Raw genomic sequence first — 25,049 nt, forward strand, 5'->3', positions numbered from 1 at the left:
AAAACTAAAAAAATAATAAAGTGACTTGAGACATTACTACTTCCTCTCACAGAGACTAACTTCACAGGAGACTGGGTACAATTTTTAGTTTTTATTTAGGCTAGTATTTCCCTTTCAGTTGAGTCATATTCTTCCACTTAACGACAGATCCCCTTTATTACCAATATGCATGACAACAGAAAGGAATTCAACTTATGTCAGGGTTAGGATGACACTTTACACACACAGCTTAAAGCATGTAAGGAAGTTAAGTACATCAAGGTAAATACAGGCTCTTATTTCATTTTCCATTCTTGACAAAGAACTGGATGTACTGAGACCTAATTTCTTCATCATAACCATCTAAACACACAACCTACAGGAGTGTTTATGGATCTAATCAAGCGGTCATTGGGACACCGAAGGATCCACCAGCCTGTCTTCTTCTGCCTCCTCGTTTGTTCTTGCCGCTAAGCACTGATGGAGGAGGAAACGGGACAGGACGGTGGGTGGGTGGAGGACAGATGAGTGGGGACTCCATCTAAAAGTATTCAATTCGTCATGTTCACATCTGTACACGCAAAAAAAGTAATGGTGACCGAGGGAAACACCACAACACCTGGCATACACGGACCTCAGCACGAGGAGGGGTCGGAGTAAATACACGCACACACACACACGGTACGGTTAAGGGTCAAGGGCCCTGGGGTTTGGTGGCCGTGGTCCCGTCCTTGCACATACACAGATACAGTCTCACACAAGCACTGTACACGGCACAAGAGGTCACCTAAATACATGGAGCCAATGAAGGAGAGCTAACATCTAGGAGGGTGGATTGGATAGCCCAGCACAGGCTGAGAGGGGGTTAAAATTCTTATTTAGACCATCAGGTCAGTCTCGCACACACACATCCACACACACACACCTTCATTCACACAGTGACATACGTCTGTATGCATTTAAAACTCCATAAAGCTACACGCCTGTGCAGAATATACTATCATCACTTAGTGTTGCTAGCTATAGCCACTGAAATGGCAATATATGTTCAAATATTATATGTAACCTTTTTTTCCTCAGAATATACAATGATGAAATGCATTATACAGACAAACGAGACAATGTAAGCTGTTCACATGTTCAGTACATCAAAAGTAAGAGCTTCTCTACATTAATTTCTTCACGAGTGCAAAATCCAATGCTCCTCCACCTACTTCAAAGGTTCATTGCTGAGCTTTAGCAAGTCCACTTCTGCACAAACCATAAACCAATAAAAAAAAACAAAAAAAAACATGACATTAACGTAAACACACAAAAAAAATTCTAAATAAGTAGTCATAAATATGGAATGTGAAAAAACAAACAAACATGTGGTCCAATTTCTTTTCAAACAATACAAATAAAAGTCCTTCAATGCAGTTAAGTGTTTGCTCTTGTAACAAGACAACATAATAAAAAAATAGTACTCAGAAACGAGAGTGGGCTGTTGCTTGCTTGTGGCCCCTGTTGTGAGTAGAAGACCATGGGAAGCTGGTGAGGAACACAAAGAGAGAAGGACAGATGGAAGAGGGGAGGGGGGTGACGGGTCAAGTTGTGGTGGGGTTGGGGTTGTTGGGTGTTCACATGCCATAACCGAAGCTGGGCTGTGGCGGCTGGCCGTAGCCTGCCGCTGCTGTGTAGCCGTAGCCGTAGGCCTGCTGAGGAGGCACGGCCACGTTGGGCCCTGCTGTGAGCATGAGCTGGGGTGTGCCTGCAACACAGACATCAGAAGAAGTCATTAAACAAGCGTGGCTGCGGCCATGTTGTCTAAGGTTTCCTTTAAATGCCCTAAAAACTGGCGAAGGCACATTTATGATGTGTGCGTGGTGTTTTTACCATAAACAATGGGTTGAGACTCGGTGGCCTGCTCCTCCTGTTTCCTCAGAGACTCAGAGGCTTCGAGTTTGTCCACCTGAGGAGAACAAAAACACAGCGGCGGCGTCAGGCTCTGGCCGATGGGGCTCTTGAAGAGCAAGGGCTGAGACGCCAGGTTTGTAAAAACTGACCTCTGGGTTATTTCACTGGCTGACGGATGGGACCATTCCTGACAGGCGAAGATGAGTACAGTCCAGATTTAAATAAAAACAGGCTACAGGCTGCAGGAGGCAGGCCTGGCTAATGTGTTGATGGCCCTCTAGGAGGCAAAATAAGTAACTACAACTAGAGAGCTACTGGCTACTCTATCAAGCCTGGCTACAACGGTCTATCAGATAGATATCCACTTGTTTGTGGAAAGTATTAGGGATTAGAGGGAGAGACAAAGACAAACAGCTACTGGGCAATAATGGTCCCACCATCCAGCCACCCAAATCATCTACTCTAATAGGTTGGAAATGTCAAGTATGTAGAGAACCAACCCCTCACCAGTACAGATCACAGATCATTTGTTCTCGTCTTAGCAGAGTATAAAAACTTTCTGCTCATTTTTCTGGTAAAGTCGGTGGACAGAGAAGCAGACTGAGGCACACCTCGATCAGCCTTTGGTAGCAGTCAGAATTTGGCATTTCTGATTGGCTCATAGTTACAGCTTAAACATGTAACATTTGTACTAACGAAGGTGAAGGCTTCTCTCTAGAGATGTCTTGGTTGTTAACACAGTTGCCAAGTAAAACCTCAGGCTGAAACATGCTTCATGCGCCTGTGTGGACGCTACCGTGTCTGAAGACTTGTGTGTGTGTTTGTCATCCAAAAACATCCACGCACACTTACTTCACTCATCCTTCAGACACTCAGTACTAAAAGAAAGGCTCATAAAGATCCTTTATAGCTTTTTGTCATCTATGCTGGGTTACAGGAATAAACAAAAGCTACATTATTATACAGTTACTAAGTGTCAGTATTGTGCAAAGGATTAATATTGAAAATAGGGTTGCATCTAACAATTATTTTTATTGTTGATTAATCTGCAGATTTCATCAATTAATGGGCTTAACGTGTGGTCTATGGAGCGTCAGAGAATAGTGAAAATGCCTGCTACAATTTCCTTCAGCCCGAGATGACCAGCAGTCCAAAACACACAGATATTCCGTTTATCGATTACTTGCTGAATTGTTTTACCCTAGTGGGAGCTGTCAAAAATAGTGGCAGGTGAGAATAAACAGGCAAACATTTGCTGTCCTGTTCTAAATCTGACTGAAAATCAATCACCAGCGATGTGTACGGTCACGTCAGCGTGCTCACGGGTTTAGACACGAGAGGGAAGCCTGTGGCACTCACGCGTGGCTCAATAAGTTGCTGCCTGCGTGCGAACAGCTACGAGAAGCATGTAGCAGCCTGGAGAATCAATCTACCTGGTCTTTCTGTGGTGCTTTAGTATTTGCTAAGCAGCTCAGAGGCAGGCAACGACAGGGAAAAAAAGGACAAAAGATAGAGCTACAAATAATTCAGAAGAATTAAGCAGCCAGCAAAAAGCTTCAGACCCTGAGATATGATAGTATGCAGCATAAATACTGATGAAATCAGTTAATGTGTGTAAATGATGCAACACGATAGCGTTCCTCTGGCGTTGGTTTTGGGTTCAGTTCTCTACATACTGTCCGGTTCACCACTACAGTCGGTCAGTCTGGTTAAGCAGGCTGTTTCGAGAAAAGACAGGCTGTTGTTTCGTTTCAGAAGAGAAGGGTTGAGAGACATGCTGAAGCGGCAGTTTAGTTATCGTCTTCTGGAAGAGTGCATGAGGAAGAGAGACAGAAGCAGAGAGCGTAGTGGAGGGAGTGTGAGAGAGGGCGGAGGAGATGGTTTTGTACAGCCAGTTCAAGGTTTCCAGAAGCAGGCACAGCCAACAACGACGTCTACCAACGATAACTGGCCTGAGTGCTGCCGATGCTACTGAGGGAGGGGGAAATGCATGCTTGCCGCTCTACATGTATTTTTTTTCCCCTGAACAACAGACCCAAACTGCAGATCGTTTGCTCTCGTAAACTCTGAGTCGTTTGTCACTTGAAGAGGCCACACGTTACTGTAGCCACGCATACTCAGAGACATACACTGAAGAAAAGTACCCGGTCGCGACATGCCTGTTCCTGTTTATAGTTCTTTATCATCTGTGCTCTTCTATAGCATTGAGAAAAATTCAGTAGTACAGACAGACATTGAGAAAAATAAGAGAAAAGGTCTCTAAAAGAAAGCCTCACTGGCCCTTTTATTACTGAAATGAGCTCTTACACCTAACTGCAATTATACTGCTGCACCACTACCCATGTAGAGACATGTATGCCCTAAGCTCTCTTAATATATAGAAAAATATAAACAGGAATTATTATGTCATGTGCCCTGAAACTGAAAATATGCGCTTCCTGAACTTATCCTGGACGTAGTGAGGATGATGGCTCGCAGCAGGCTGCAGCTGAGTGGTCTGAGACAGTTTCACATTAGATCTACAAGTCTGTGAGAAAAGGACCTGACCACAGCAGGTGAGGTAGTCATCCAGAGCGGCGCTGTTCACCCACGCCTCAGGAGAGCTGCTGGGCATGCTGGCTTGAGTTGGACGGCTCGGCATGTTTGAGGAGAAAAGCTGCGCCGAGGCTCCAGCAACGTATGCGAGAGGAGCAGCTCGTGGTGGTGAATCCGCCGGGTGTTATCGCCGGACTCTGCGGTTCCCCTCGGCTCTGTGGAGCTTTATAGCGTCTTTCAGCTCATCGCTTCGGTTATGTGGTTCTCAACTCAGTGCTTTGGTTCGCACTCACTGCTCTCATAGCGTCACTGGCAGCTGTTTCAGCGAAAAAGCTGTAGTTCACCATGGCTTCTTAAAAGACTGCCACGGTCTGTTTGTTTCTTACTGACAAAAAAGTTCTATTGCAGGCTTCAGTGAGGCTTGGGACAAGAAAAAATAGCAATGGCCTCATCAGCACAATTTCACACTGTTGTGCAAAAATATACAAACAAAGGAAAGTCTACGATTGAAGGTCTGAACTGTATTCCTGTAAATAAGTAGTAGTTACAGGAATACAGATCCAGATTCAGCAATTATCAAAGATGAATGAATGCTGAGGAACAGAATTGTCATGTCTTAAACAGATTGAAAAAACTGATTCACTCCTCTTGATATTAGTTTTGTGCCCGTCTAATTCATAACTAGTTCCTCAGTCAAACCGTAACCTCTGTGTAATCCAGAGCCGTCACTGACACCAGCAAACCTCGCAGCGCCCTGAGGGGTGGGTGTGAAGAGCCCCACCCTGGAGTCTGGTGGGTTGGTAGGTGGTCTAGTGTAGATGTGGAGTTTACAGTCGGAAGCAGCAGAGTGACATGGGGGGAGAGGGGTCATGCAGTTTCTGCTAATTTTACTCCCCCAAACTACAGGCTACAGGACAGGGGAGGGGGTCAAAAAGAATGATTAGAAAATGGATTCGACTTTCACCTTTTCCTTTATCGCATCAACCTGGAAAGGAAATTCAGAGAGGCAACTTAAGGAGGAAAAAAACAAATGGAAGTCTCCCAAAATAGAAACTGACAGAGAGAAAAGAGCAAACAGACGACTTGTCACAAACACAAAAATCCTCAGAGTGATGCGGGTAATAACGCCACTTTTGATACAAATGCAGACTTGAGATTATTCTGGTACTGTGAATTTCCCCCTTGTTGCTTACAACAGTGTAAAAAATAAAGACATTGACTAATAAGGCCTACAGTGAGCTTATACACTTAAAGAGCTACTAAATAATATTGAGTGTTTAACATACAATGCAAAGAATTAAGACTTTATTAGAGTTGATCTCGTTTTAACCTGTTTCATGTAAACAACTGGTGGGGTTTGTCCAACAAGCACCAAGATGTAGTCAGCCTCAAAAAACTACAAACTACAAGGTGGTTGTGTAACTAAAACTAATGACAAACTGAATTCATTCGATGTTGTAAAATCCACCAACTTGGCATTTCAAGTTTGGCAAATAAATGCAAAATTTTTTTTTTTACAAATGCTTCCCTCAGGTTTGCTGTCTGCTATGAAAGACACAGGCGGGCCGTATTTTTTGCCATGTAACAGAGATAAATGGCATGACGAGCGACACGGCAGTTATGAATCTCCTCCGGAACACATTTGTATGGAAAAGTAGCTTGAATGGATGGAAACCCAAATGAAAAGGAAAAACACCAGTGATGACACATGACTGACAGAAGCATAGGAAGATGAGCATGAATGGAGGAAAGAATAGGCAGTAACTGGCAGGGAGCTTTATCTTTGACACTGTCCGGGGGGACTGTGTGACGCTGCCTGTGGCTGAATAGTATTTGCAAACACATTTTAACAGCTGCTGGTGTTTTTCTATGAATCAGATGGGTGGAAATGCCAGACGCAAGAAAAAGTGTTTAAAGATTCAGCTGAATCTGGTTTCTTGCTGTGGTAAAGCCATCTAGACAGGTCTGACATGATGAACCCGCCATATGTGGGTCAGGTTTGCAAATACTATTTCATTAGTGTCAACACCCTGGCCAACAATGTTTCCCATCTGTCCTCTGATTACCATCTTTCACTGTAGTTACCTTATAATTGCAAAGGGCATCTATGATGTGACTAAAGATGCTTTTCTCTCCTGCAAAACCTTCTCATTGAGTCATCTACTTTGTCCTGACACTGGTTACCTCTGGCCAACCCACCTTAGAGAGATACTCCCTCATGACCTGGATGAAGTATGGCATGGAGAAGTCCATGATGTTGTGTCGCCAGGCGGTCTCCAGCACCACATCGGGCCGCAGCAGGTCGTAGCAGGTGAACAGGCAGGCTGCGAAACACTCCTTCTTGTCTTCCATCAGGAACCAAGCCAGGAGCTCCTCTGCCAGCTCGATGTCTTTTGATTCGGATGCGTACTGCATGGCATCCTGCGGAGAGGAAAGCAAAACTTCAGTTCAATTAACCGAGTAGGAGAAAGTGGCCAAGTCCTCCCTTTTAAATTCTAGCTCAGTCGGTTTCTGGGACAAAACGTGATGCTATGATTTGCATTACTTGGAAGAACTGGATTATATACTGAAAGTTTTTTCAGTGGCCATGCACCTTGTAGAGCTTGTCCTTCTTGCAGAGCTCGACACTCTGTTTCCAGCGGTTGTTGCCCTTGAAAAGGTAGGCTGCGATCCTCCTAAACTCAATCAGCTCGTGCTTCTCCAGGCCCTGAGCCAGGGAGATGTTGTCAAAGTTGTCATAGGCATCAATGGAAGTACGCAGTGCCTAGATAAGAGACAAAGAGAGGAGATTATAGGATAGAACTCAAAAAGCAACTGTGTGAACAGTAGCGTGCTGTGGAGTAAGCAACAAAGCCACAATCACAACTACTACTATCTGTCATGATACACAATGTGCAATATGAAAATGTCATACCGCATAGTCTTCCTCAATGATGAAGAGGTTGTTGAGGGCCTCATTCACTGACTTGTTGTTGTGATTCTGGACAGACCGTAGGTAAGGTTTGACCAGAGGCAGCTGCTTCACCTAAACAAGGAACAAGAAGCCAAATCTTTCATGTAATCTCTTACAACAGTGACTAAAAACTTCACATAAATGATCCACAATAGCAATGCTTTTTTAAATAATTTCTTTTGTAGATATGTTGTAAATGAATGCAACCTAACCCCCTGAGAACTGTTTACCTTGCTGAAGAAGTTGACAGCGCGCGTGTGGTCCAGTCTTGGAGAGAGGACTATGAGCAGGTCGTTCAGTAACAACGGTTTGAACTCCAGATAAAACTGGACGGCCTTGTAGTACAGCTCCACATTGGCCACCTACAAGCAACACATATACTCAGTTAAACATACAAATAATTTCTACCACAATAAAAGGGTCAGTATTGTACTTTGGCATTGCAGATAACAGGAGAACTTGTTACAGAGTGACTAGCTTTTTTTTTTTTTTTTTTACATTTATTTCTTTTTTTACCTTGGTGACAATGTCTTTGAACTGGCCCTCCTTCCAGGCATCAGCTGGATGGTTCATCATGGTGATGATGGCATTGTCATACTCCTCATACTTGTCGTAAAGGAACACCAGCTCCGCCCAGAGGTGAGCCTGCTCTGCTGCCCTGAGAACCTGTCACACACACACACACAAGTTCATGAACTCATATCTAAATTGGTGAATAGGTCTGGAGCTTGGGAACCTTCTACCTCTATGTTGCATGTGTATGTTGTAAAGCCGATAATAAATTGTGCTTTGTTAGAAGATGTTGAAGTATTCCCCCTCGCCTACCTTTGGAATATTGACACGGGACCAGAAGAGCTCCAGGTGCTCCCTCATCTTCTGGGGTTTGAACTTGGAGTAGAGGATGGCCAGCTCAGTGAACATACCCATGTGAGCACGCTCCAGTCCCAGGGCGGCCTCCAGCATGGTGATCAGCTCCTCAAAGTAACCACGGTCCTAGAGGGTCCACACAAACGTCATGAGACCAACCATAAACCTTTAAACCAGTAATACAACCAAGACACACACTACAAAAACCTTCAAGTCTCAGTTTTCATTGGGAACTTTAAGACGTTGGTTGAATTATCTCACTTGAGAAAAACAAATGGCAACCAATAAAACTCATGTTTGCAGACACTTGAGATTTACTGGCGGAACATAAGGACATGCCATCTGGAAGCCTTGATATTTGGTATTTCAATGCAAGACTAAGACTGAAAACTGAGAAAAATGTGTCTGGCTCCAGATAGTATACGTGCTCAGTAGTTACCCAGCATTCATAGTGAGTGTATCAGGTGAGCTTTACATTGGCCCCAGTTACCCCTGTTACCTGGTAGTAGTTGATGAGTTCTTCAAGTTCATCGGCGTGGACGACAATATGCAGGCCACACATTTGGGCAAGACGGAACTCTTTCCCATCTACGCACGCAAAACACACCTGAGAGAGAACAGAATCAAACAAACCAAAATGTATATTAGAGGTGAGTGGACAATACACCGCCCGTAGTGTTTCTTTACTGACACTGTAGAGAGGTTTAATGGCAGACAGAGAAAAACCAGCAGAAAAAGGCACAGCCTCGTGAGTGCTACATCTGACTCTTAACTCTACAAACAACGTTCTCTTTTGAACGTGGAGTTAAAAATTAAACTGTATCGTCATTTCTCACCTCCTTCCAGGTGCGGGTGCTGTTTGCCTTGCGCGCTCCGTCCACAGCTGCCTGGTACTCTCCCAGGTGCACCAGAGTGGAGGCCAAACGGCCGAAGTTGGACACGTTGTTGTAAAGCAGCTTGGCTGCCTCGTACATCTTGTCGTCATAGCAGCGGTCTCCCACCTGAAGGAAAATGGCCAGAAAAAGCAAGCAAGATCAGCAAAGTAGCAGGTGAGAGAGAACGACAGTGTATCAAGGTCATTTATTTGTCATCATACAACACAAGGCTACTAAAAGAAAGGAAAGGAAAGGAAAGTTGGAGTCCCTTCATGCTATACAAACACAGAGCACATATACAAAAACTGTGTGCGTACATGTACACACCCAGGAAATAATTCTGTACTGCGCTGTTTTAATTTGCATCTTGGTGGAATGCATGCAAACATCAGCAAGAAGACAGTGTTGATAATATGTTCTTCCGGGCTCGACATCTATTGTGTGCTGTATATCTGTATGCTCCCCAGGACCTACTTGCTGAATGTGAGCATTATTAGGCCCGTTGATGAACTCCTCCAGCTCGGCCAGGCGATTTGTCTTGGCCAGGGCAAAGATCAGCTCAGTTTCAACGTAAGACTCGCGGGCCTTCTTACGGGCCATCTGCAGAAACTTCACCAGGTCCTCCCAGTTTCCTGCACACAACCATCATGTTAGTATCTTAATCAAATAAAACAATACATGACAATACATCCTGAATTTAGCATATACCCATAATTCTTCAGATCTAAGCACCAAATGATGAAGTTCCTCTTACCGCTTTGGGCTGCAGCTTGTCCCACCTCCATGTAAGCAGACGGGTCATCGGCCTTGATGTAAGAGTCAATGGCTTCTTTGACCAGGCCCTTCTGAAGCTGGGCCTTCGCCAGCTGACTCCACACTGGTGGCTCATTGCAGCGCTCAGCGAACTCATACGCTCTGTCCAGATTACCGATGTGCTCAATCAGAACCTGGACAAAACGAGACAGCAGTCAGATCATGTTACATCAAGATCAATAATGCAATTCTGGTGGCCATTATAATCAGGATTTAGGTCAGGTATGACATTCCTGAATAAGATACCCAGCTTAAAACTGTACACAGACAGTTATAAACACTTTTGGGTTCATGTTTTTACTTTTTAAACATCTTAACCTCAGTCGAACAGTAGTCCACTGACCTGCACAGCAGAGGTGTTGACATCAAATTTTCTAAAAATAGCAAAGGCCTCCTCAAACAGCTCATTGCTGATGGCGATGTTCGCAATGTCTGGGGCATCGTAATTGTCCAGACGGTTGATGTACTCCATAACACGTGTCCGATCGGCTTTAATGGCTGTCAGGATGAGCAGGTTCTGGAGGTTTCTGAAATTACCAACAAAAGGACAGTCAAAAGACAGTGAGGGTTTTATTTTCTATGTGGCTGAAAAAGTACAAATACATTTTTAATACAGTGAAAAAAAAAGCTGAACAGATGACTTATGTCCAAAACTTTCAAAATCAGGCTCAAAGGACTTGCTGCTCACTGCTACACCTTACGAACACCTTTACTGTTTTGGAGAGTGGATATTGTGGAATCACAAAAATGCCCAAGCCAGCAAAAAACAACCTGGAAATACAGGTAACATCAAGCCTCTCTCACCTGTGCTCGCTAAAGACAGAGTTATCCAGGACAATCTTCTCCAGGAGCTCGATGAGCTCATTGGGAAGGTCAGCAGTCATGAAAGCCTTGACTGTGACAGACACCTCTTCTGGATCCTGGGTCTCGGACAAGGCTGTCTGCACAACCTGCAGCAGAGAGGGACAACAGACTTGATGCACCACAGCTGAAAATATCCTGAATTACAGTTTAACAAGCCTAGAACAAAATGTTAATGTATCTAATATGAATCATATGAGCTTTGTCTTATAGGACTGATGTGAAAGTCCATGATACCAGCAGCATTTTGCATGAACAGTGTAAATCAATGAGTTAATGCAGCATAATATAGTATTAGAGACACCAAGGGGGTTGTACCTGGTCGATGAGGGGTCTTCTGTAATTGTTGGTCTCCAGCAACACGCTCGCCCACAGCTCAGGGTTCTTGCGACGTACAAGGTAGCGGGACAGACTCTTGAAAAGTGAGTTCTCATTGCACACCTACAGCAAAATATACAAAAACAGTTAACATGAGAAGCAGCAACAGTTCAGACATGTCATGAAAGTGATGTATGCACATTAGAACAACTAAAACAGGAAACATTAATAAAAAAAAAGCAACACCACACACAACTTGGTGCATTTGTCATAAAGCATGGCTAGTTGCATAGAATACGAGTTGGTATAATCCAATCGCCTCAACACAATACTGCTCGCCAAAATAACCCATGGTGTAATGTTGCCATCACTGAAAACATCCAACATTATGTTCATAACTCAATTAACCATGTATTTGCCCTCAATGAAAGTATGATTTAAGCTCACATGAATCAGTTCCTGGTCACACTGCCCTCTTTCATAAGCCACACAGGCCAGGTGGGGGTCTCTCTTCTCGCAGTACTTGCCGACCACGCGGCTGTCGTAGAAGGGGTTCTCCCTGAGGAAGCGCTCAGGGTTGTTATTGCTGTCGATGTAGATCTTGGCCAGAGCGTTGTGGGTAGCGGGCTCCTCGCAACCTTCATGAATACGGGCCTCCAACCAAGGCAGCAGCAGCTTCAGTCTGGACAGAGACACATGGTAAGGATTTCACAGCACTCCGGCAACATTTGTGGAAAAAACAAATGCTGAATCATGACTCTATAAAACTAGGTTGCAACGGGTTGACGGAGTGATTTCTGCTCTGCAGTTCAAATAGCTCCTCTCCTCTTACCGATTTCTTTTCTCCACTTCAGCGACCAGCTCGTCTGTGGAGAACTGCCCTCTAACCACCATGATCAGGTTCTTGATCACATCCTCAGCACAGTCCACATCCAGTAACCCTCCAATGACTACAGGCAGACGGCTTGGGTTCACCTGGAATAAACGATTATAAAGTTATGACATACATATTCAAGAGCAAAGGCACAGCAATAGTTTATTTTAAGTGGAGTGAGACAGTCAAATTTCTACAAGCAGGCTTCACATCTGTGGGACAGTATAAAACATTTCAAGCATGGAGCAATTTCACAAATGGCAGACTAAGCAAAAACCCTTGTAAAGTAGGTTGAGTAAAATGTTTCTTTATTTGCTGTTCTGGATATTTAAAAACACCTTTTCCACCCTGCAAGGAAGTATGTGTGTACCTTCTGCACGTAGATCTCAATGTATTTCTGCAGGCTGTTGCGATACAGGTACAGCACCAGATCATGGACAAAATCAAAGCGGTCGCACACAATGATCAAAGGCAGCTGGTCAGTCAGCTTGGCTTCCTGTAGAGCAAAAAAAACAACAACAAACATTTTATTGTCTATAAATGCCAAATGGACAAATCAGTGGCAGAAAGGTTGGATCATATCATGGTGAAATTTTTATTCTGCACTGGTCCATTTCTGACCTTGAGGAAATTCTTCACACGTTCAGGGTCGTAGCAGTTGCTCTCTCTGCAGATTCTCTCCACCTCCTTGATCTGGCCCGTCTTGCAGGCGGCTTGGATGTATTTGAAGTGGACCTCTGGATCCTGGCTGAAGTTCACAATGGAACCCAAGAAGTAGAACAAACCTGAAAGACCAATAAAAAAGCAGAGATCAACAAAACTAACAGCAACTATCTTTTAGAACAGTGTTAAAGCAGGTTTTTCAAAATGAAAAGGAAAATCAAGATTGCTTGGCTTTATACATTCCCCGTTTACCTTCGAAGCTCTTGAATGACTCAAAAAGTTCAGTGAGGGACTGAGTACTGAGCTGCTCGTGGTACTTGGAGGCAACCTGGACACAGATCTGCAGGTTCTGGCGGATGTTCGCAGACAGCATGGCCCTGAGACACTCCAAGGAGTCCTCCACTGACAGGGAGCCAAAGAAATTCACCAACCACTGCAGAGAAAAAAGAAAACAATCAGCAATGCAAAATCAAATATGTTAATCACAAACCAATTGAATACATGCTTTTCAAATGAGAATGTGTAGAAAACAGGATTACAGTCGTGTTTGTGTCAACTTCAGTGTTAGTGTTTTCTTGTACCTCTGGGTTGAGAAGGTGTGTGTGCACCACAGCGCGCTTGATGTCATACAGGTCAGTGTAATGCTCCAGCGCCCTCTGCAGGAGACCAGCCTTCTCACACAGCTGTGCCACATGAGCGCGATCATAGTGGGTGAACATCTGATTGCCCAGGATGGCATCTGCAACCTGCACGACGTCACACAGGGACAAAGACGTTTCAACACTGTTTGAAACTTTCTTTACAGGAAACTTTGCAACAAGGGCAACAGGAAATTAGATTTAGTGAAAAGCTTTTAAAAAAAGAAACCTTACCGTTAATAAACTCACTCTTAGTTTCAAAAAGAATAATTTAAAAGAATTAAATCAAACTGCTAAATCTGATGATTATCAGTTATCATTAATTATAAATCTGATTCATAATCTCAATGAATCAATCATGAATTTGTAACTGTCGAGATAATAAATGTGTTCATTCTGGCATTCAGAATTGTAACACAACAGTTCAGATTGGCTGACAGAAGTCTAAGTGAGGTAATTATGTACCTGGGGTGCGTGGACTAAATTCATTTCCAGCAGGCGTGTCTGCAGTGGTCCCTCCATGGGTCTGTTGTTCTTCAGAGCATCAAGTAGGAAAGATGTGCACTGCTGGATCAGGTTGTACTCCATGAACACGTCAACAATCTGGAGACAAAGGAGAGAAATAATCACGGATGTCAAACTCCTTCGGTCTCTCAATTTTGCACGCAGTGCGTAGATATGTCGGTGCCTGTATAAAGATTTGTTTTCTTACCTGTGTAATGTCAGCAAGTGGCTCTTCATCCTGGACCAGCATCTGGGAGAACTGAAGGCCCTGTTCTGGACTGATCCGCATTACGTTCCTTAGCAAGAAGATCCAGTCTGGAGTGTAGCCCACCTACGGGACAACAGATCTTTAAGCATGACAGTCTTACATCTAAGGTGGCCCGTAGCTACGACGAAACCATATAAATAACATATATATGCAACAGTGGAACACAGATTACATCATAGCTAAATATGCTATGCATGTGCTTTTCTTATCTGTACCCGTCTTATATTACTTATATCAGATAACTTGGACTAACAAAATTAGGTATTGTCACAAACCTTCTTCGCATAGAGAACAATCTTCTGGAACTGTCCGGTCTCTGCAAAGCACTGAATGACCTTATTGGGGACGTTGGCCCTGAGGTAGACACTGAGGGCAAGAGTAGGATCTACAGACTTCACTAGGTCTCCAAGCTCCTCAGAGCACTCCAGCTGTAAACACACACAAACATAGAGAGAGGGAGACATTGACAACCAATCTAGGGTTTAGAACAGAAACAAGTTGAGGGTTGAGCAAATAAGGAACAACTGAGAGAAACAGCACTTAAATCTTCAAGTCAAATCAAGGAAACAAAATGAGTTCACTGGCATCTATGTGTAATCCTCAAGCTTCAGCGCTGATGTTGAGTTTGAAATAACAGGAATTTACTGTCGCTGGAGAAAAGCACCATACTGGCTTTAAAATTGATTCTAGTCCCACTATTTTATGAAAATGCTCCTGCCAAAAATATACTAGTCTGTTATTCAATGCTGAAAAAATACACATAAGTGAAACCAGCAGACAATCTGTGTTTCTTTTGTCCAAATGATGGATCTCTTGCCTTGGAATAAAATTTTTAGAGCTGCTTAGAGTTAGTCCATGCAGCACTTTGATGGCTATTTTCCATGGAGCAGATTCTGAACATAATTTTTCACGACTCTCTAAAGAGATAAAGAGAGTCCACAATGAAACCAACTACTGGAAACGCACCTTGTCCTCCTTCAACCATTTCTCCAGTAGCTGCTTGCGGCCCTGCTGGAGGACTGGCCTGCACAGCTCCAGAGACTCAAACTTATTAAGTTGGCCTTGGTCCAGCAAGATGCCAAAGTATTGGAGCAAGGGAGATGTCTGGCCTGGCTGGGCTGGAACACTCTGGAACCGACGGATGGTGTCTGGGGTCCGCAGGATACCCTGGAGAGGAAAGATGGATGTAATTAAGTCACAGTGGAAAGGCTGAGAAAAGCTACCTCTGAGCATGGCATAGAGAATAGTAGTGCAAAGTTACATTATGTGAACATTAGTGACTGTAGCGAAGGAAACTTCTCAGACCATTGCAGACAAAAATAAATAAAATAATTTTAAACCACTGAGAAACTACAAACTGCAGTCAATCTGTCCATTTGCTATTTGGATATGCAAATCTAAGCTTGTTTTGCATATACTTCTGGGTGTTTGTTGTCATACTAAGCTGCAGAAATCTGCTTAGTCTTAATAGTCTAAGCTTGCATTAGCTGAACTGTGAGTAATTGACTCTGAGTGCATGATGGCGCACTGGCAGTACCTTGGGTGCATTGGCCGCCACCTTGGCCGCTTCCGAGTAATTCCCTGCTGCAAAGAGGGTGTTGAACTTGCGGGCAAAAAGCTCCTCGGCACCAGCTAGGTTGTTGCGGACAGCCATCCGGAGAGCCAGGTCTGGGTTCTGTAGCACGTTGGTGATGTAGGGAATTATGTTTTCCTCCTCAACACACACTGATAACACCTGGAAAAACACATTTTTATGCTTTATCATGTGTGCACAACAGAAGAAACTAAATGATGGGACATATTTCTGAAAGTCCATCTTACAAGAGGAGTCATTTCACCTAGAGCCTTTACAGTAATTCATGCTGGGATGGACTCCACAAGTGCTTCTTTGTACTTCTGCAATGTGCACTTTTATTTGACAGTGAAATGTTGGTCTTGTCATTGTAAACACCTCTGTATGCAAAAATAGACAGAAGCAATTTATATCCCAAGATGTGGACTTGTCACATTCCCAAATTACACAGAGGGCTTAGCCCATGTTGTCACGGGTAGTGTTACATTTTGTGCGTATGTGTGCGTGCGTGTGTGTGAGCACACGCAATGCACTGAGCTTTATATGGTGGACCTGCAGGTGAGAGCCAAGAGCAATAACAGGATTAGATTGTGTAGTCTGCCTGGCCAAGCTTAGCCCTCCTGCTGTGACTATCGCATGCTGCCTGACACCAAAGATGCTGCTACAGCCTGTTATTTTCAGAGATCTTCTCAGTCAAGGTCACACGACAACACCCAAGGACCCACTGATTTACAAAAGGGCTGGCATACCACAGAGAGAGTGAATCACCAGCGAATGACAGACCAACATAGGCAAGAATGCACACATAGACACCGAGTCTCAAATTTAGAAACAGATTTAGAAATAGACACAAGTGCTTGATTAGGTCAATTCTTTTGGAAGATATTGTTTATTCAACATGATTTTAAGCATTTTAATTAATTATTATTACTAGATGATTATCATCTTAATATTATATAATTTTAATTTTACTAATGTATATTAAAATTTTATCAACAAATCATTGGTTGCATTTGTCCACCATTTCAAACCTCCAGCACATACATAAAACCAACATCCCAAATCGAGGAGTCTTAGCTGCCAACAAGAGGAAAAATATACAATGAGCCTGGCTATTCCACTGACAGTTACTAAAGAGCTGATTCTGTATCCGATACAGTAAGAATCTGTAGAGAGTCATTACTTTTAATTCTCATTTCCTTGAGTCTATCAAACATTTAATGATTAATAATGTTCAGGATCTTTTTAATTAAAAAGAGAACCCAACTTTGCAACAGAAATGACTGTCAGTCTTGAAATATATTGCTAATAGCTATTAGTTATAGCTAATTATTATTAATGCTGATGCTAACTAATGTGCAGACAAAGATGGTGTTCACACCAGTGTTATGCGTGTTGTTGTACCTGTTGCACTGTATGCAGTCATTAATGGGGATATGACATAACATTCATCTAAATTAAGCTGAGATTGGTTATTGGGAGTTGAAAGTCAACACAAAGTTTGATTCTATTAGACAGATGGAGGGCCAGAGTGTGTACATTTGTGTACCTGTCCTTTCCTGTTGACTCCGATGATGCCAGCAGTGGGCTCATGGGGGGCAGTGACAAAAATGGTCTCCCCGCTGATCCTGTTCATGTAGATACAGGTTCCAGTCTCCAGGTCATACAGGTGGATGTAGCCATACTTGGTGATGAGAAAGACTACATCTTGCTTGGAACTGATCTAGATGTATAGAAGGAGAAATCGGGTTAGAAAGTCCAACTGATAAAGAAAAATAGATAATTAGCAAAATTCCCTTTAGCGGGATGTGTGTGATGACCCATATTGTGGGGTAGTTCAGAAAAGCTTGATGGAGTTCAAAAACATCAACACACTGCCAGTGAATGAGAACCAGCTTCATGTTTTAACAGCACTTAAATAACTCTCAGCAGTAAAGTCTAACCAAGTCTAGACAGTCTTGCTTTTGGTGACAGACCTTTAAAAGAAAATCCAGAGTATTGTTTACCACCAGAGGAGGATGGCATCTTGTTTACAGATGAAAGACAAACAGGCAACAAGCACAGGCTCGACATTGTTTCCTTGTAAATTGTTTTTGTACCTGCATGGCGACAGGGAAGTCATTCTGGGCTTCTGGAGGAAAGAAAACATCCACAGCTTTCTTTGGAAATGGCTGGTTCCCAGTTGGTGGAGTCCCCACTTCGATGATATGTAGCTGGTAGCGAAGAAGGCATCGAGAAAAAAATGACAGTCAGATTACAAGGGTCGCTGGAAAGTTTCTTTTTTAATGCAGTAAATTTGCTTTGGATTTGACATGCACCCAAATGCTTTTCTATGCGTTATTGATTTCCACTTTCTAAATGAATCAATTCTGATCATTTTTGCAGCCGTCAGCCTGAGACTTTGCACCGCTTGTTAATCTTACTTTTCCTCCTGCCTGTCCTCGCACAGCAAAGCAGAACAGAGTTGATTCTTCTGTGTTGCCCTCCATCTTGAACTGTGCAAAGCCAGCAGCATGGCCCTCGATGGGCTGAGACACCTTCCTGTCCACTGAGTACAGCTGCATGGCCCCGACAACACGGTTTTGCTGAGGAGGAGACAAAGCCCACAAGTAAGGACAAAGCCAAAAGTTGTCTGTGATTTATAGATTTTGCTTGCTTTATTTATTCTCCAACAGCTCTGCTTGCAGCATCACTGAGACCACTGAAGTCAATGATGAAATCTACTGCTTCGTGACATAGATGTAACCTGCAATATCTGATACAAATATATCTTTTATCCCAGTTTTTCATTACACTTTATGGTGGGTAAAACTCATAAAGAGGTGTTTAATTGCACATAATTGTTGGGCAAGCAAGATCAAGGAGTATATTGTAAAACTGCTGTTCTCCTGTGCAATAACCACCTCCTGAAACTGAGACAAATTAAAGCATCTGGTAAATGTGTTAAAATGTTTTGCTTCAACCTGATTAATCCTCAGCACTTTGACAACTCTTCAACCCCGCAGTTTATTTACCTGTGCTGAAATACCAATGAGCAGCAACCATTTCTGTTTGGCGTCGGTGCGATAATTAATGATCTGGCATCCTGCCAGGCTGGAATGACGGTCAAAGACTTTGATTGGCTGAGAGTCACCCTCCATGCTCCAATGGTAGACTGCGTTGTCTGTGACCAGGGCGACGGTGTTGAGGGAGATCCATTTCCAGAAGGTCACGTCATCTGTCATCGTGTGAGCCTTCATCTTGCTCTTCATCTCAATGTTGAAGATCTGCAGGGTCTTTGCCGCTGAAAATGTACAATGACACAAATGAATGCTGTGAACCCAGAAAACATTCTAATAACAATATTTTAAGAAATGACTTAACAAAATCAGTGCAGTGACTAAAGCTACCACACACAACCCACAGCAAACGTTGGGAATAAACAGACCATTTGGGCATACCAAACTCCGATTGTTGTATGCTGGTAGTCAGGGTTTGGTTTGACTAACACCAAAGGACCATACAAAAAGCCAATACCAGTGTCAAAACAAGAGGCGAGACCGACAAATGGGCAACCACTTAGGTGGTGGATCTGCATTCAGTTGTGTCTGATGCAATAAACTGTTCATGAGAAAGCCGTTCAGTTGAGGCTGAATATGCAAGGCTCTTGTGATAATATGAACTCATAATTTCAAAAAGTCTGTTTGAGTTTCTCAAATTTAAAAATCTGATTTCAGACTGACATTAGCGCTGCATTCAAATAAAAAATGTAAAATGCAGCTCCCTCATTTATTTTAGTGAGGCCACTGTGTTGACACATTGAGGGAGGTTGACAAAATAATAATACATGGGTAAACCTTTTCCGCAATGCAACACAACATCATAACTGCGCTGGCTAAATATGTGCGGGTGCAGCAGCCAGATTAATTTGCAATGTGAACGGGGTGCCATAGTACCATGGATGCTAAAATGATCTTCACTTATTCATAGCTATAAAATATGGTTTTATGGACTATAAAATGCTGTGCTGTGCTGTGCTTTGGTGTCTCATTAGCCTTTAAACTTGTGGATCTATTATTTAAACTGGACTCTCTAGATTGAATTTCATCAACTGCATCCATGACGCCCCTTACGGATTTAATACTAATACTACTACACTTTCTGTGCATTTAATCTGGATCAACAACGACTTTCCATGTTATTTTAGTACAGCAGTTCCATTCTTTACTGATCTTTTCAACCAAAACCAGATCAATTGGGAGCTAACGTCTGCAGAAAAACATAGTGCCCAGCGCAAGTCCAAATGAGGCTTTATGGCCTGTGTCCAGCCCTCCACCTCCACCACCTACTAGAGAAATTAAACTCCAGGCATTTTGTTACAGCTCTTAAGGGATTCACATCGAAATTTAATCCTAAAATGAGGGATGTGGGAATTTGGGTTGGGTCTGAATGCAGATTAGCAAAAGACGACCACAAAGCACACAAACAGATGTGATGATGGGAAGGACGCTGGACAAACGCACTCACACCCATTTGTTTTTTTTCCTCCAGTTGAGTCTCACTGGAGGAAAGACACTGTAATTCTCTAGGCCAAAAGACATATTTTAGACTCAATCAGGCCCATGCAAGCCTCAGCCAAACTGAACCCTATATTTAACTGTTAATAGAACATATAAATGACGCTGCCTCGCAATCAAAACTGTGAGGCATAGTGGCATTTCTGAAATGCTTTGGTGATACTGCGTGTATGGTGCATTGAAAAATGCACTGCCTACATACATTACAGTGAGAAGAAGTGAAGTGAAAAATAGTCTGGCGCACAAAGACTGTAAATTCACAGGCCCAAGCACAATATATAATGTAGAGTAATACTCTGACAATTTGTACATACTACTGAAAACCTGTAAGCAATGTCCGAATTTGCTAGACAAGTATAAAGCTAGTATTTACATCCAAACACGGGAGGAAAGGAGGAAAAGTAACCCAAAGAAAGCACCACATCTGGCCTTGATCTCTGCAGTGTCCTGGGGTTGGCAAGTCCAGACTGTCTGTGCGTTCAGTAGCACATTCATGTGATCTAGAGACTGGTGTCACGGGTTAATCTGTGATCATCGGCATTCTCAAAAACCTGGCAACGCAACTGGTTGCATACATGATAGTGCTGCGGAACCATATCAATATGTTGCATAACATGAGAAAGTTAAGTTCCAATTCAGTTTTTCTCTCCCGCTCACTGCAAGCTGGAATAGAGCCAGCCGAGGCAAACTATTAAGCTGTGCCTTTCAGTCCTCTCTTTTATTGATATGTTATCTATAATCTTCTTTTATTTATCATCAGTAACTTTGCATCTCCTTGTGTCATTATTCTGTGGTTTGTTTGCCTTCAGTGTCTTCGTTAGTAGTAAAGTGGGAATTCATTTTCTAAATCTACTATATAGTAACTCAATGGAACATTTGACTTATATGACCTTGATATATAAACTAAATTATATCATAACTCGGGCATTTCAGCCCAAGGTTTGATAAGCACATGTATACTTAGAATATTCATACTCAAACGGAGTAAAGAAATAAACAAAAAATAAAACCAGTCAAGCACCTTCTGTACTGTATGGGCCTCTGTGTGTGTGTGTGTGTGTTCTTATGATATGGCCTACTTCACTGAAACATGTCCAGAAGACAGCCAATAACGTAACAGCCTACTACTTATTCAAGACGAGCATAAATGTCCCTGCTGGCTTGATTTTCCCTTCGTTTAAATGACTATATATTTCTCTGCATGTTTTAGACCTTTAGATGATTAGACTTGGAATCATTTTCCAAGGCAAAGAATTCCTCGTAGCATCCCTGAGTACTCAACTGCTTTTACGTTAATTCCAGGGTTTGTTAGTCATTAAATGTTTAAATCAAACTCATGCAGCATGTTTTCATCAAAGACAATTTTCTGGAGATGTGGTTTCTGATGCGCGGGCGTCTTTCGGTTGTGACTGACACGGGGTCTGTATTATTGAATGTTAGCCACATTTACATTTTCACATCCTCTTCACACGCCTATGTTTACCTTCAGGTTCGCCGTTTGCAAATAAACTTCTGGTCAATGTATTCATTTGACTTAATCACCACCACAGACACTCATGATTATCACACAACAATAATGTTAGTCAGACAAAGACACATGTGGGCAGGATGTTCATTGTCAATAAACTTTCTGAGGCTAAATTTAAGCCTTTATGTGCTCATTTTCATACTGCACTGACATTAATGGAAAACATAGCTGCACTTAAAAATCTGAAGTGCAGTATGTTTCAGAAAATGGTCAGCTGTATTATAAAATATATGGACAGTGTGGCAAACGGGACAAACGCACACACAAAAAAAAAGAGAATAAAGATACAGTCCTTTAAGCTGCCCTCTTAATTTTGCTATGCCCTGCTGGTGTTATTGTAAATACAAGCATTCATTAAAATTACTATCAGTACTGTGCAAACATTTCAAGACAGTGCATACAGGATTACACTTTGACAACTCATGATATGTAAAATTCAACTCACCGTCTGCAAACATAAGAAAGCAGTAGGAAATGAAAAAAGAGCAAAAACAAGCAAAATAGACAAAGCATTCATGACAGCATGACATTTTACTACCACTGGTGCTACAACTACCTTTCCTTCAATATCAATGTCTTCTACATTTCAATTTGACACACTACACTTTAGTTACTCCGCCTTTTTTGACAAACAGAAATGGGGTGGTCTACATATGAACATTAAAATGAAAAGCAGACTGTGACAGCTACATAACTGACTGACAACACAAACGAAATTTACACAAATGACCCAGTATTTTAGAAAAGCACCATTGCAAGGTGTGTGGCCGGCCAAAACTTAATTGTTTACTTCTATGTGCTTCCAGAAACCTAGGGCACTTCTCCGCTATTTGCTAAAAGCACTAGATACATATTTAGCTAGAGCTTACCTTTGAGGGCAATAACTTTGCTGGCTGGGTTCATGATGGCGCTGTCTGCAGAGATGGGCCTGCGGATGGGATTGTTGGGGTCGGCCATATCAATGATGACAACCTGGGCCTGCTCGCCCACTTTCTCCCTTATACAGATGAACTTGTCGGACTCCATGGTCAGAGTGCTGAATCCAATGTTGGCCGGGTTGATTCCCAGGTTCTGGAGCTGAGATAAGAATGCATGACCTGATTTAGCAACAGCCTGTGGCCTACACTGTGTACTACAAAAAATATCATACAAGTAAGCACAAGACTTGTTTCATTTATAGTCCCTCAAGTAAACATAGCAGATTTGCAAGAATCCAAGTGACCAGGGGACATCATGTTACCAACAAAACCACAAAGGCAATCAAGATTAATAAAATCATTTCAAGTAAAACATTAACAAAATCATACAAATGATCAAATTATAACTAGGATAATGATCTTACACTTTTAAGTGCCCCATAAGCCATATTTTTCCGAGGTTCTCCAAACACCTAGAAGTTGGTCTTTGAGATACATGGGGCCTCTGTTGCCACAACTATTGTGTACTGCCCTGGGTTGTAGTTGTACAGCACCACCCTTCAGGGGTGACCACCTTTGTTGTGTAACATTGACTCAGCTGCCAGTTTATTAGGTACACTAAACTAATAACCGCGTTGCAGTATACAGGTGTTTCTCTTATTTTGTCCACCCCTTTTAAATCAATGAAGGTAGACTAAATAACAGAAACACCTCTCTGTATAATACAATACAGGTCAACAGCACTGCAAACTCCAAAATGATCATTCAGTTGAATCAACACCTCTCCATAACAGTGTCAGTGCACTAAATAAACTGCCAACTGAGTGTAGAGTGTCCCCTGGCAAAAGGTCATTCAAGGTGCATGGTGGTGGGCAAAGACTGTCATCAATGTAAGGTTTTAGTGGGAACACTAAGCACATCCAATACTCCCATACAGACATGCACCACTTGAGTTTGAGTTTGACTGAACTGACTCTAATCCGTTTCCAGGTGGTCCAGAAAAATGATGTTAGCATGAGAGAGGAAAAAATGATGTCACTTTTTAACAGAAAGGATGGACCACCTGGTTCACCTCAGGCAGCAGGATGAGGCGGTGACAGTTCAGTTAGAAACCCCGACAGAAAAACCTTTGAGCCTCTCTTCGATGTAAAAATGCCCTGTCGTGACATAACCTTAGTGTATGACGCTAGTTAAATGGCACAGGATCCTGTCACACTGCAGCTGACCACGGTTTTTACAGCCACTAGCTAGCTTTGGTACATCACTAACACATCATCATCACCATCATCACAGCGTGCGTATGCCAACATCAAATCGGCCATCCTGATGATTAACTATGATGTTCACCAGGTCGACATCTGAACATTAGCTACGATTAGATGACGTGACTCCAACATCCCTCACGACACACGAACTGTAACGTTATCGGTTAACGGTAGCTAGCTAAAGCAATAGATATAGCCTCGCCTAGCACCTAAACGTAGCCATGTGTGAGTCAATAACGCAATAACTGGACACTGAGGGTCAGCAAAACTGATAAATGTCAACTAGTTTCTCTCCCTGGTCACGGATGACAGCTGACGCCGACTAAGGTTTAGTCGACTAGGCGACAGCATCAGTGCAATGAATGAGAGTAGCTAGCCTGAAAAGCTAGTTATTAGCTGCTGGCTAAACGGGGGAGGGGAGGTCATTCATTTGCTGCGGGTACTGGCGTTAGCTCAGCTAGCAAGCTGTCAAACGACTGTTAACGGGGGAATAAAACAAATAATGGGAATGTTGGCGTTTATATACACCTGCAATGTTTGTCCACATACCTGCAGGTGCTCCTGGAAGCGGATAGGCAAGATTTGAGCCATGGTGGTTTCCTCGAGCTTCTCCGGAGTCCTGAAATCCTAGCCGTACAGCTAGCTAGCTAGGCAGTAGCACCGCGCTAGCTACGACCTCCTCACTGTACGTGTAGGTCGGAGCCACTCAGTGAGAACAAAAAAACACGATAAAAAGGTTTTGTGCAGTGCTGTTGCAGTGTTTCCAAAATCTGGTATCAGTAAAATTGTTAGACGTGTCCCCCCTGCTGTGTATGATTTCTGCACTGCATCGATGGATAGCAGTGGCTACGGCTGATCTTCTGTCTAAAATCCGCAATGGCGGCGGAAACGGCTCAAAGACTTCCCAATCCGGAAGCATCTAGGGAGCTCTGGAAGGACACTGGCTCTGGTCCCGTTATCATCATACACTATACGGGTTGAGCAAGTTCAAGTTCAATTTAGGCAAATTAATACGGTTTGTCTGCATTTCTACTCTTAGCACTTTCACAGATTATAATATGTTGTCTATTAGAGCAACTCACATTGCGCTCATGTACGTCAGTTCCGTAACATTTTTTTTTTTTTTTTTTTAAATCAGTGACAGCTTATTTTAAAGCTTTAGTCCT

The 25,049-nt window shown here is 42.8% G+C and overlaps 1 protein-coding gene across 2 annotated transcripts; it reads right to left on the minus strand.

The window, feature by feature from the left end:
• Positions 1-76: 76 nt before the first annotated feature.
• Positions 77-24,722, minus strand: LOC139199860 (clathrin heavy chain 1-like). Of its 2 annotated transcripts, XM_070829044.1 has the most exons (33): positions 24,433-24,722; positions 22,571-22,778; positions 18,632-18,900; positions 18,041-18,202; positions 17,717-17,830; positions 17,167-17,340; positions 15,582-15,779; positions 15,011-15,211; positions 14,320-14,472; positions 13,985-14,107; positions 13,738-13,875; positions 13,216-13,380; positions 12,887-13,067; positions 12,593-12,756; positions 12,342-12,467; positions 11,930-12,072; positions 11,545-11,779; positions 11,098-11,220; positions 10,723-10,868; positions 10,262-10,445; positions 9,860-10,052; positions 9,580-9,737; positions 9,067-9,231; positions 8,730-8,837; positions 8,189-8,356; positions 7,880-8,029; positions 7,594-7,725; positions 7,325-7,435; positions 7,004-7,174; positions 6,610-6,831; positions 5,375-5,395; positions 1,855-1,930; positions 77-1,729 (listed from the first exon to the last, which is right to left on the minus strand). In XM_070829044.1, exons 1-33 carry the CDS (start codon positions 24,472-24,474, stop codon positions 1,599-1,601), a joined length of 5,055 nt encoding a protein of 1,684 aa, XP_070685145.1. In that variant the 5' UTR covers positions 24,475-24,722; the 3' UTR covers positions 77-1,598. The 2 variants fall into 2 exon arrangements, with proteins under 2 accessions (XP_070685145.1, XP_070685146.1); XM_070829045.1 differs by lacking the exon at positions 5,375-5,395.
• Between the last annotated feature and the right edge of the window lie 327 nt (positions 24,723-25,049).

The sequence above is a fragment of the Pempheris klunzingeri genome, chromosome 4 (genome assembly GCF_042242105.1).
Source record: "Pempheris klunzingeri isolate RE-2024b chromosome 4, fPemKlu1.hap1, whole genome shotgun sequence".
In the NCBI taxonomy this organism is placed as follows: domain Eukaryota; kingdom Metazoa; phylum Chordata; class Actinopteri; order Acropomatiformes; family Pempheridae; genus Pempheris; species Pempheris klunzingeri.